Source organism: Amborella trichopoda, chromosome 7 (assembly GCF_054954075.1).
Source record: "Amborella trichopoda isolate Santa Cruz 75 chromosome 7, AtrichopodaSantaCruz75HAP2 v2.0, whole genome shotgun sequence".
NCBI lineage: Eukaryota > Viridiplantae > Streptophyta > Magnoliopsida > Amborellales > Amborellaceae > Amborella > Amborella trichopoda.
This window is the reverse complement of record NC_142342.1, coordinates 14117292-14130905: the sequence shown is the minus strand read 5'-3', so window position 1 is coordinate 14130905 and position 13614 is coordinate 14117292. Positions and strand designations below refer to the sequence as shown.

Here is a 13614-nt window from a genome sequence, read left to right as displayed (position 1 = left end):
TTTCAAAAAGCACTAGGTGGCATCCATACGTCCATGGGGGTTCAGGCAGCCCAGTGCCTAGGCGGCGGCCTAGGTAGGTGCCCAGAACTTGAGCGGCCCAATTGAAAAAAAAAAAAAAATCTGATGTCCTGCTTGATAAATGATAATGATTAAGCCATAAGAATTTTGATAATCCATAAGACCATAATCTATAAGAATTTTGATAATCCAAAGACCATAATCCCAGTTGATAAAAAAAGATAGAAGTCGAGAAAAGAATTTTGATAATCCATAAGACCATAATCCATATTTTTATATAACGCTAAAACAGTAAATTGTAAAACCATACAAGCATACACTGATAGTCTGATGCACTGTAGACAGTACACAAAAAAGTTAGATAGTAGAACTAGAACTAGAAAGTAGAAACTAAAAATAAGAAAAAAGAAATATACAAAAATTAAAAAAATATACAGTCTAGGACACAAAAGTTAACACTCAACACAACAGTCAACACTCAACACCAAGAGGCAAGCCTCAAGAGTCCTCAGTCGTCATCATCATCATCATCATCAGAAGGAATAAGGTAAGCTGCATCATATGGATCAGATTCGAGGCCATCATCATCAGAGTCATCTTCCTCTTCTATATAATGCTCGTCCTCCTCTGTTTCTTTTGAATCTGCCTCTTCCTCTTCCTCATCCTCCTCTTCTACCTTCCTCGTACTAGTATGTGCAGATGAGGCCCTAGGAGTCTTGGCTGCTCTACGCTTTTCTATCTTGTTGTGCTTCCCTAAACTCAAATGTTGTATAATTTTCTCCCTGGTAGCCTCAGGAACATTTTTACACAGGGCAACATCCCCCTCAATACCGGCAAGGTGTTTTTTAAACCAGTAACTGCCCCCATTAGTATCCTTTTCACAATAATTACATTTAATACGATTTTTGTCATTCGGATTTGGGTTATAATCATACTTCCAACTTGAATCACCACTTCTAGAAGAACCTGGAGAAGATATTTCCATAGCACAAGGTTCATTTTCACCATTTTCTGGTTCTTTTAAATTCAGAAGTTGTCTAATCTCATCCCGAATAGGTTCAGGAACCTTTTTACAAGAAACAACATTCCCTTTAATACCAGCAAGGCGTTTCTTGAATCGGTTAATGCCCCCATTGGTATATTTTTCCAACCCAGATCACTTCTTCTAGAAGTAGCAGAAATAGATCTGTTCAAATGATAAGGATTTTGTTCCTATTTTTGTTTTACATAACTCATATATTGCTTAATCTCCTCTCTGATAACTTCAAGAACATTTTTACAAGAGGCAACATCCCCTTTAATACCGGCAAGATGTTTCTTAAACGGTTTATGTCCCCTTTTGTATATTTTTCACAAAAATTGCATCTAATGCAGTTTTTGTCATTGGGATTTAGGTTAAATGCATATTTTCAACTTTGATCTTCATTTCGACTAGATCCTGAAGAAGACATCTCAAAATAAAACAAACAATCTAAAAAATAAAGTTTTGCACTTACTTTGATTGCTCGAACTCCTACTCCCGCCTCTGAGATGTTTTCTGGTGCTAAAATAATAAAAAACACCCTCTAATAGGATTATAAAACTCCAAAACTAAATCAAATTTACATGGGTGATGTTTGGATCTGTTTTCAGTAACTTTGAGAAACACTTCGATCTGATGAAAATCACAAAATTTAGTTTTCTTGAGGTTTCTTTCTCTCTAAAATTGGTTCTTGTGGGTTTAGGTTTCAAATAAACCTAAAATCCATCCTTGTAATCCTTTATATTTAAAAAAAAAAAACAATACAAAAAAAATAAAATTTCTGCCCCTAGGCGGGGGCGCTGGCCCTGGGTGGCCGCCCAAGGCTGAGCGCCCTCCTAGGCGGGTTCCGTACTGCCTACGCGGCCGCCTAGGGATTGTCGCCCGGTTTGGCCGCCTAGGCCTGAGCGCATCTCCTAGGTCTTCTGGACCGCCTAGGCGTCGAGCGATCCGCTTTTTTGAACACTGATTCAGATAAATAGGTTCTTTCTAACATGATTGATATTAATTTCACTACTTGGTTAATAACATGATTGAAAGTTCATCTTGATTTAAATCAGCTTTTATATCCTAACTAATTTGTTTTTGTTGAACACTTCTATGATAAGATTTCTTATCACATTGTTGTCTTTACAGCTTAAAGCTAAAATTGCTCTCCATAGTTTGACGACATCTAAGGATGGGGTTGATGGTAGCAAAATTTATGTGTGAGGATTTTCTCTTAAACCCCTGGTGTTCTTTGTGTGTGATTTTCTATCAATTCGTCAATACGGTTGTCATCCACTAAATTGCCTTTTCTTTTTTTGAATATTATTTACTCTATCAAGCCAAACTGATGACATTATGGGTGTATAGATATGGTGAAGGATGGGACTTTGGTGAGGTTGCAAAAAATGCACGTGGAGTAAATGCTTCACAATTTAATCTTGGAGGGACTGGTATTGGGAGGTAATATTTCTTGTGTGGTCTTCAGTTGAGTATTCATTGATTTAATGGAAAAGAAATATCCATTTTTCAAGGGACTACAATGAATTATTCGTGAAAATCTATATTTCATGGGACATCCTACATGCACTTACCAAGCTCCTAGCTTGTGGGTTGCTCATTTTTTGACTTGCATATAGTTATTAATTGAGCATCTGGCTTGTGGGATGCCATTTTGTATATATGCCGAGTGTTTTCATATATATAAACGTTAACCTTCTCCTCCCCCCCACCCAAAAAAAAATCGAAAAAGAAAAAAGAATATCTGTAAATATTTGTAGTGTTCAATTGAGTCATGGATTATGCAAATATACAGTGTTATGGTTTTTAAATATAAATTTTGTTGATAAGCAAGTTTAGTAATAATAGGAGTAGAAATGGAAGGAGTTTAAATTGATGGCCAAGAAATACCAAAAAGAGCGGACTTTACAGATTGATGGAAGGAGTTTAGATTGAGGAAGATTTTGCAGATAGAATTGGAGCTGGTTAGGCAAAATGGAGATGTACAAACAGAGTTCTATGTGATTCCCGCATTCCAATGAAGCTGAAGGGGGAAGTTTTATAGGGGAGCTATAAGACCAGCTTTGCTTTATGGGGCGGAATGTTGGGAAGTCAAGAAACAACATACCTATAGGTTGAGTGTGGTTGAGAGGGGATGTTGAGATGGATGAGTGACAAGATAAGAAAAAATAAAATTCAAAATGAATACATTCGCGAGAACTTAGGTATGGTTTCAATAGGCGATAAGATGAGGAAAAGTAGACTTATATGGGCTGCCCATGTGCAATGGAGACCCAATACAATAGCTGTTAGGAGGTGCGAGTTGGTTCAATTGGACAAAAGGAAATGATTGGAAGTAGTGAGAAAAGATATGGGGACTTATATCCTCATTGAGAGTATGGTCCTTGATCGAGCAAAATGACGGACCAGGATTCGTGTAGCCGACCCCAAATAGTTGGGCAAAGGCTCTGATGATGAGCACTCCTAGAATGTAATGTCCCAATTGTATAACTATGTTTTGTGAGAAGTTTATTGTTAGTTGGACAAACATACCTTATGTTTTTTCCTTCATTTCTCGTGGTAGGACCTACACATCATATGATAACCTTTTACTTTATTATGGAGTAGTAGTTATTACTTGAGGGTAAGTGACACATTTCCTCTCCGCAATGCTATGCATTTTTGCTGTGATTCTCAAGTTCCTATATCAAAAATCATAGCATTAAAACCTATAAAACAACTATATCAAAATCATAGCTGTAGCAACTATTAGGGCTCATCCATTAAAACCTATGTAACTACTATAAGTCCCATACATAATGGGCCTCATGATTTGGCTGTTATAGTGCTTCGGGTTCATACCCATTAAACTTGCAACTCCTATGAACAATGGACCTCATACCCATTAGAACCAGCTATAACAACTCTTGTAACTCCTGCTGTAATGGTAGTAATTCTTTTGCATGTGGACCTATCCATAGTATACCCCCCCATAGGAATATGTGTTGATATAGGGCACATTGTCTTACAAGTTATTGTGTGTGAAAAATATATGTATTTACTTGTGCTTGAATATTACTCTCTCTCTCTCTCTCTCTCTCTCTCAATCTTAACATGGTATCACAGTTGGGCTTGAAACCCTACGATATCCATGACTTACAACAACCCTAGAATAATGACTTTTCTTTTCTTGGGGATGAAGTTTGGTGTATTAGCAACCTCATATTCCAAGTAAGATATCTCACTTTCCTTTGCCGAAAATAACTTTTACCCTAAACTCTTTCCATTTCCAGCCCCCAAGAAAAAGACAAAAGAAAAAATCCTAGTGTCCAACTTATCCCCCAAAAAATTACACAAGTATGTTCGATGCCTATTTCATAGCTTTCTTGCCTAAAGTATAGGGTTTCGAGTTCGAGAGAGGAGAAAAATGTCAGAAATCAAGCACAGTGTCACCTTGGGAAGAAACATTCTGATGCTCAGCGAAGAATATTTATATGCTGCCATGATTTTTATTTTTGTGTGAATACTTATGATTGTGCTTCTTTCTTATTCAGGATATGCTGCCAAGATTTTTTCAAACTTTTCTTGAATCAAAGTTTGATGATTCTCATTCTTGTGCAGCTTCAATGATCGTATACGTGATGCTGTAGTTGGTGGATCTCCATTTGGACCTCCGCTTCAACAAGGCTTTGTGACAGGCTTATCCTTGCAGGTAATTGTTGTGACTACCCTAGCTTACGCTAATCTATTTAATCTGACTTTCCCTTTGTCATGTTGGTGCTTCTAAATATCGATTTGTACATAGTGGTCGTCAGTAATGTTGATGTTTACTCTATTAAATATTGTTTGCTATCTAATAAGTGGTAAATATTGGCAATTAGGTTGTGCAGGTGAATAGGCAAGGAATGTGGAATTACTATGGGCCTCGAGCAAATACTTTTTGTTTGTAATGCTTTTTGTGTTGTGGTACTCTCTATGTCGACAAGATTTGTGATTGTCCAAAGTAGTTTGTGCATCATATGTTAGCAATCAATTTGCATTTAATAAAAAGGTATTTCATTGGTGTGCAACCAATCAGGGCACCATCCAATTAAACTTTGACGATTGCCAGTTAGGAAATTCAGGACCATGTGGTATAGCTGGATTTTCAGAGACTGTTTTACTAATATCCTCTCCTCCTTCACTGGCTTTTTTGGCACTTGTGACTTCACTTGGGCTGAGGCCAATTATTTGCTCGAAGGTCTCTCTAGCATTTTTGGTAATATCCTCTCCTCCTTCACTGGCTTTTTCAGCACTTGTCGCTTCACTTGGGCTAAGGCCAACTCTTTGCTAGAAGGTCTCTCTAGCTTTAACCCTAGCTGGGGGATGAACTTATTGTTGAAGGGGATAATGTGAATATTATACTTTCGGCCAGCAACAGAAATCAGTGTCCCTGGCTTCTTGCTCCCATTTTAGAGTTGTGTAGGCGACTTCGAGTACGCCTCTATCATATTTGGCCAGAGGCTAATGCTGATGGTGATGTTTTACCTCTTGACTAATTTTGTTTTAACTTCTTTGACTGATTTTTAGTCTCACCTCCTCATTTCCATCTCTCCGTCCTTCTTACCTCACTCTCCTACCTGCTTCTTCCTTCATCTTCCATTCCTCTTCGCCCCAGTCCTCCTCCTTCTTTTTGCAGGTACAACTATGCAAAGTCAGGGTTCCAGACATAGCTTAACTTAGAGCACATCTTCTGCGGGCTGGCTCCTCTACCATTCATCAGCAGCTGAGCACCCGGCTTGTGGGTGGTCCCCATGCCTTAAATAGGTTCCCTCTCGCTTCTCCCTTTCTTATTTTCTTTACTTTTGAATTTTGTGTTGAGCACCCACCCAAATCTGTTGGCTGTCTTCTCTACTCTAGCTTCCCATCTCTTCTCTTTCTTTCTTACATAGGGCTTATGTCACTTGAATAACCGGCTTTTGGGTGATCTCAACCCTCCCTTCTACCTGACACTCACATAGTGAAACAGGTGCCTTCACTTCTCTCTCCTTTCGTTCTTCTCCCTAATATTGCATGACCTCTCTTTGAAGTTTTGCTGTCATAAATCATACTCATGGCACACTATAAAACTTAGAATGAGCCTGAAATGGATTCCAATCAAGGGAGTACAAAAACATGACTTAACAAGACACACCTTTCAATTTACTACAGAATAGAAGATGAGTATCGCTTGATGAAAATATGATATTTCTCAACTTATAGAGAATTCTTTCTTCAAGTTTTTTAGTATGAAAATAGACTAAAAAATACAAAATCATACTTTTTAGCCCTAAATCACACCATTCAGGGAGTCTATGAGTTGGTGACATTCATGTTACAATACAGTTCATACAACGGAAAATCAGGATGAGCATCCCTCAATAAAAAGATATTCTCTCAATCCATAGAGAGTTTTTTCCTCAAACGTTTATGTTGAAAGTTAAATTCAAAACCACAATTTAATATCATGGTGTGATTTTTCAAAACAAGATTTTTCAGGTCATATTGTAGAATTCCAGGATGAATACTCCCGTAAATTACCTTTTCTCTCTACCCACATGGATTTTGCCCTTTCAAACTTTTTTGTTTACAAGTAGACTCAAAATGACAACAAATTTCTTGCTGTAGGTTCAATATCAATTTGTTAAATAGGCGTGTAAAATAGAGACATCCACATCACAGAAAAATAGATCGAACTGCAGAAATTCAAGATGACCTTTCTTCAATAAAATAATTTTTTCTCAAAATTTCCGTGGAGTGTCTCTCACTTTTATTTGTTAGAAAATAGACTAAAACAGACAATATAAATACTTGGTGTGGGCCTCAAAACATTATGTTAATCAGGGATATTAAATCACAACATCCATGTCTCAGAAACAATCTTCATTGCAAAAGCAACAGGCTTGAGTGCTCTTTAGTAAAATAACCATATCTCTCAATCCACAGGGGGTTTCTCGATCAACATTTTTTTGTTTGAAAGTAGATTCAAAATGGGTGAATAACAGTCAGATCCCCTCCAAAAATTCATGGAACGTAATTCATAGTTCCTGGATTCTGTGGGATCAAAATTGGCACCCCATAATGATGAGTCCTCAACTCTCAATCCCCACATAATGTCCCATGGAAACTTTGTACGGAGATAACTATTCTAGAAAACACAAATATAAATATATTAGATCCATGAAAATATTTCATCCTTTGGTCTTTAACAGTGCGCCAAAACAACTCAAAACCCTAATATGTAGATTCCTAGTGTTCAAATTGCACCAATAATTCTTTCGGAGGTCCATCACTTGCCCACAAAGCCATTAGCTCCCGAGTTTCTGATTCAAAACTCACAAAAGCAGCAAAACCAAAAATAATATGGCTGCAAGAGATCCGCTCTGAAACTAATGAAAGCAAGTTAATGTGATCTAGCCAAGTCTATATAGTTAAGATTTTTCTTTTCTTTCTTTTATTCATTCTGGTTAGAACACTTACAAGTGTCCTAAATTACAATGTTATTCATAAATTATACCCTAATAAAATCTCCGATATTCACTTGCATACCATTGCAATTCTTTACAATCAAATAGAAATACAATGCATGAAGAATCAAGAAACATGGGGCCATTAGATTAACTGAATATCTTGCCTCATGTTGCCCCTAAGGACTTTGTACACTCCACATCAAGTCTCCTCCACCAATGGCACATGGGATCTTGCTTCTGACCTTGTCTCATAATTCGGGAAGCCTAGGGAAAATCTCTTGAGAGCATCACATGGGAGCAATCTCATAGTACAAGACGATAACATAAGTACCATCTAGTATAGGGTGTGCCACCCTCTAGTGGATTGGGCGTGCCCCCTTAGGGTTTACTCTTGGCTCAAAACAACTCAAAACCCTAACTAGAAGAGAGAGTGGGGCATACCTGCCAATGTGAGAGAGAGAGACCAATACAATCTCACTAGTGTAGAGAATACACCCCCATAAAGAATATTTATAGAGAGGAGGCTAGGGTTTTGGGGTCTATTTTGACCGTAGATCTTAGAGACCTTTGGGGTGAAGAGATCTTAGCCCTTCATTTCTTAGATCAGGTATCATGATTAAAGGAATGAGCTAGAACCATTATCCCCTAGCTTCCCTTCTCTTTCTTTCCCTCTTACATAGGGCTTGTGTAACTTGAGTAACCGGCTTTTGGGTGACCTCAACCCTCCCTTTTACCTGACAATCGCACAAGTCAAATTGGTGCCTCACTTCTCTCTACTTTCTCTCCCTTCCCTAATCTATTCCCCCCTTTCTTTCTCTCCCGTATTTTATCCCCCCTCTTGCTTTCTCTCTCACTCTTCCCCTAGATCCTGTCCGGATGTATTGCAAATCTTTCTCCTCTCTCCTCCTTCCCTCTCTCTTAACTTCTCCACCTTCTTTCAATTTATCTTTACCTCTACTCTTTCTCTGTACTAGCACAAGTGGTTGAGCACCCGATATGTGTGCGGTTAACGACACCTCCCTCTTTTTATTCTTTTCGTTTATACACAACATTTGATGTTTAAGAGCACTTGGTTTATGGGCTGCTTTCATCTCACTTCTATTGTGAACCTTTTGTATAATCACCATTTAGTAATATATTGTCACCATTTTCAAAAAAAAAAAAGACAAAAAAAGAACGAATTTGGTTTTAAAATTTTAATTCATATCAAGATATCTTTTCAATTTTTTTGAATATCATGGAGATACTTTTTTGATGTTATTTTAATATCTGAGGATACTTTCAACCAAAATGAATACCTAAGGGGGTTTATGAAAATTTTACCAATATTATCATTTTAACGGGGGAATGATCTGCTTGTTGGGGTTCATGGCCTGAATTGGAAGACCTAGCCGTTTCAGCTGAAGCGAAGCAAATTTGATAACATTGCTTTAGCCAATTTGGAATTGCTTGGGTGGGAGTCATTTTAAAAATAGTTGGGTTCGGGTGAAGTTCTCTCTCTAGTCCACAGGGGTTGCAATTAGACAAACATTGAAGGACTGGCCTTTCCTTATGATTCGTGTTTTTGGCAATCTCTTTTTCAGGAATGCTTGGATTAGGATCCTGTTGTCCCTGGTTCATAATGGGTGGAATGGATGAGATTTTTCATGTTAATCATCTAGTAGACTGTTTCTTCAATCATAATTTTAGAGAGGCATCAATGACTTTGTGGACAACTTGAGGGGGTTCACATCATAAACCTTGTACACGAGGAATCTATGAGCTAATACCTATGTTGCTTTTTTTTTCTCCCTCTCTTGATCTTTCTATGACCTATCGTCTTTCATTCTCTGGTTCCCCTCTTTGCCACATTTTTTCTTTTTCTTAGTTTCTTTCTATTGATGTATTCGTCTTTGCCTGTTTATACTCTTTGGGAGAACAACTTGTTGTATGTTGAATTCCTTAATAGTCAACTATCAAATATTAGTCCTCTATATGAAAACATAGGACAATTGTGAGACCAGTTTTGCTTTATGGAGCAGAATGTTGGGCAGATAAAAAACACTAAATCTATAGAGTGAGTGTAGTGGAGATAGATTTGTAGCAAGACAAGAAGGGATAGAATTCGAAATGAATCCATTCGGAAAAATATAGGTATTGCATCAATAGGCGCTAAGATGAGAATGAGTAGACTTAAGTGAGCTGGCCATGTGTGGCGCAAACCTACTGCAACACCTATTTGGAGGTTCGAGGTAGTTCAAGTGGAAGGCTCGAAAAGGGCAAGGGGTAGGCCCAAAAGGATGTGGTTGGAAGTAGTTCTAAAAGATATGGGGACTTATGGCCTCACTACAAGTATGGCCCTTAATAGAGCAAAATGATGGATCAAGATTCGTGTAGCCGACTTCAATTAATTGAGAGCAGGCTATGATGATGATGATGATGAAAAACATAGAGCCTATCGCTTAAACTATCATGAAAAACTGGGTTATTCGATTTAACGTCGAACAATTATGGTATTTGGAAAATTTAAATTTGCATTACCTTTTTTTTTTCTCAAAACCTATGAGAAATGTGATATCTCACAAAAATAGGTTTGCAACACTATCATATTGTTGTTAAAGCAATAATAGCCGATCCTTCTCAGTTTTTCTCTAGTATTATCTATGCTTTATATGATTGTGTTGCTATTTTACTTTACTAAACACCATGTATTGATCCATTATGCATTTTCAAGTAAATCTGACTCATTTCTTTTCCAACACCCACCAAATCAATTCTCACTCTATCATAAGCTTTCTCTATATCAGTGAAGACCATGTGGAGGTCTTCTTCCTTCTTCCCAAATTTCTCAATCAATTGGCTAAGTTGGAAAATAGCTTCGGTTGTTGACCTCCCTAGCATAAAATTGAATTGATTTTCTAATACACTCATTCCATTTTGCTCAATCACTCTCTCCAACAACTTCATAGTGTGGCTCATAAGTTTGATCCTTCAATAGTTTTCGCAATTCTATATCTCTTTTGTTCTTGTAAATAGCTACCATAATACTTTTTCTCCAGTCGTCTGGCATTTTCTTTATTTTCAACACCTTGTTGAACAGCTTGGTCATCTAGTCAAATACCATTCTGCCCCACTTAAGTAAGAATAACATGGTGAAGGAGAAAGTACTAAGGAAGAAATATATTTGTTCATTTATCCATATGTTGTGGGCTAGAATGTAAAGGCCCCTATTTTACCTTGTAAAGAGAGAAAACAAAGATTTTTGCCCTATGGAGAGAGATGGTGATCACTGCTTCTTCTACCTCTTCCCTCCCTCTCATCCCCAACTTCATCACCTGCACTTGCTGCATTAACTCTCGCTTAAGCTATGGAAGCAATGAGCACTTTATGAGGAAGAGGCCCTTTGTCTCTCTAAATAGAAGGAGAAGAAGCCACGGTAATGCAGGGCTTAGCTGCTGCTGCTTGTTTCGTCTTGGAGTTCTAGAACTAGTTGTGATCGCAGGGGTTGCTGCTCTGGTTTTTGGGCCCAAACAATTATCCCATTAAACCCATTTATGAAAATCCCTAGAATCTGTCTTTCCCCAGTCTAAATTTGGATAGCCCACGATGCAGATTTTCAGAAAAGGCTTTATATAAAGGGCTCAAATGGTTTGAGTTTTTGTAACTTCCAGTTCTTTGAGAATTGGGGGCTTGTGGGTTTGAAGCTTGGGTTGCATGGGCGATCTTCAAGCTTGGGCAATGCCTAATGGAGCAGGGCTTAGCACTTTAAATCCTCATCCTCGAGCCCTTGGGCTTGATCGTTAGATAAGAGCATAGGATAGGACATGTGAAATTATTAGCAAGATTTAACCCACCATTGTTTCAGAACAGAGAAAACCACCATTGGGAGAGCGTGTGAGAGATAGAGAGGCTTAGGGGAGAGAGGGTGAGAGAGAGAGATAGGGGTTGGAGGAGAAAAGGGAGTATGTATGTGTGTGTGTGAGAGAGAGAGAGAGGGGAAACGAGACGGATGGTAAATAAGAGAGAGAAAGAGGGCCTATTGTGTTTGTAATTTCGAAATTTGTTTGGAACCACTTTATGTCACGAAAAGGGGTTAAATGGGTTTAGGGGGTTTTTGGAAAATTTTGTGCGACCAGATATATTTGAAATCTGAGGGTGTACTGGGAAATTGTGTGCCAAATTAGGGTGTACGGAGATATTTTCCCAATATTTTTTGTAAAAATTATATTTGATCAATTTCTTTGAAATCAAATTGTTCTATAATATCTAATATTTTTGTACTCATATAATTGTAGTTTAAAGAAATTGAAATTTTTAGAAAAAATTTAAAATTTGATTATAATATATAATTACTTTTTTTGAATTTCTTGGAGTATAATTTATGAGTTTATGTAATGTAACAACAATCTTGGCCAAGTGGTCATCTTTCTTCACTGGAAGAAAAAAAGTTATGTATTAAGTCCAAGCCCAAGTGATGGCCATTCTTCATTGATTAAAAAGTATTAAGTTGAAGCCCCAGGTTCGAATTTCGAAGTGGTGTCCAATTGAAAAGGACAAGAGGGACAATATAGCCTAATACCATCAGAAATCACATGGACAAAAAGTGCAAAGTTTTGATACTTACGACACTTTATATATTTACTTCGGTTCTCGAGCTCATGCAAATGGAACCTTAATCTAGCATGCTATGAACCCTAGGATATGTGGTATGGACTTTGGATCCCAAGTAACTTAAGGGTCGTGATCCCAAATAATTGGAATTGAGCCTCTAAAATTTGCAATGCCTTGTGTATCCCTTTCATGGGGTGTTGGAGTAAGATCCTATATCGGATCTGCACCATAGTTGGGCAATTCCAATAACTATAATTTGGCATGGTTCAATTGTTTGAGGACGGGGCTAAAGTGGTGATCATGAATGTTGTTGAGTCCGTCTTTAAAGAAATTTCTTGAGACGTCTAGCTGCATTGATTTCTCTATTTCTTTATGTTTTCCCTCTGTTTTTTATCTTCTCATCAATGGTCTCTCTCTCTCTCTCCCCCCCCACCCCCTCCCTTCCTTTCTCAGGTGTATGTCCTCTTGCTTGCACAAATCTTGGTTGAGTGGAGCAAAAATCCAACTCGTTATCACTAACCAATAGGTTAATGGTTCTGCTGAATCGCAAACACAATTGTACATTTGTCACTTTAATAGTTTCTCACAATTGTACATTTGTCTCTTTAATAGTTTCTTGGAGTGCGAGCAGGAGTGATGGATTGAAACATGCTGGAAGCTCCCTAGGTCGGGAGCGGATTCTGTACAATTTTTTAATCATTAAAATGTTAAAAAAATCAGAAGTATTCAAAGTAAAATATCTAATTATCCCACATGATGCAGCAGAAAATGGGCACACAATAAATGGGAGACAAAAGAGCAATGATATTATTCCTCTGAGGTGTAATTTATTTAACAGTAATCCCAACAAATACAATAAAAAATTATTATGTTGAGGCTTATTGGGATAAATGATATACAAGTGAGCTGATTTTATATTGATAAATAGTATCTGCTTTATTTACAATTGTGCACTTCATAACATCTAAAAGCATAACAAGCTACTTGTTTGCAATATTTACAGTCTACAACATCCAAAAGCATTAGAGAGAGAGAGTGAGTACGATGGCAACCAAGATTCAAGTGAATCACCTTTTTGTTCTCTTGTTGTCAAGTGGGTACGAGCGATCCTTAAAAAGTGGGGATCAAGTCCAATGGTGGTTATCTGGCAGTACTAGAGCGAGATCTCAGAGTGGGATCAACACCTAGGTTGGGCGATTTTGATATGGCCCCTCCGGTGATATAGTGAGAGAAACAATAGTTTCAAAATATTTTTTTCATTCAATAAAAGAGTGACTTAGCCTATCCTCCAACTCTGTCACAACCATTTCCAATCCATTGGTATTTGCCTATTCACCATTGTAAACCTTTCTACTGTAAGTTCCATTTACCCATCATCAGTGACAACAACCTACAACATCCAAGTTTGTCTGGCGTCATTTTGAGATGGTAGCAAAAATTTGAATCATGAGGGAGAAGGAATCTGTGATGTTTTGAACACCAAGAGTACCTGCAGGAGATAGATCATTAAGAGCA

At 37.7% G+C, this 13614-nt stretch overlaps 1 protein-coding gene across 44 annotated transcripts in view; it reads left to right on the top strand.

Annotated features, from left to right (window-relative positions):
• LDA (limit dextrinase) overlaps nt 1–13614 on the top strand; it is a 67802-nt gene that overhangs the window by 32355 nt on the left and 21833 nt on the right. For 32 of the 44 annotated variants that reach the window (XR_016059385.1, XR_016059384.1, XR_016059394.1 and 29 more), the window contains 3 exons: nt 2174–2244; nt 2393–2485; nt 4643–4733. Coding sequence is in view for 33 of the 44 variants with exons in the window: in XM_006837876.4 (XP_006837939.3) it covers nt 2174–2244; nt 2393–2485; nt 4643–4733 (255 nt within the window). In the remaining 11 variants the exon portion in view is untranslated. Of the gene's footprint in view, nt 1–2173; nt 2245–2392; nt 2486–4642; nt 4734–4902; nt 5092–13614 lie in introns of those variants that run through there. The other 12 variants (XR_016059391.1, XM_088872191.1, XM_088872187.1 and 9 more) reach the window with 4 other exon arrangements.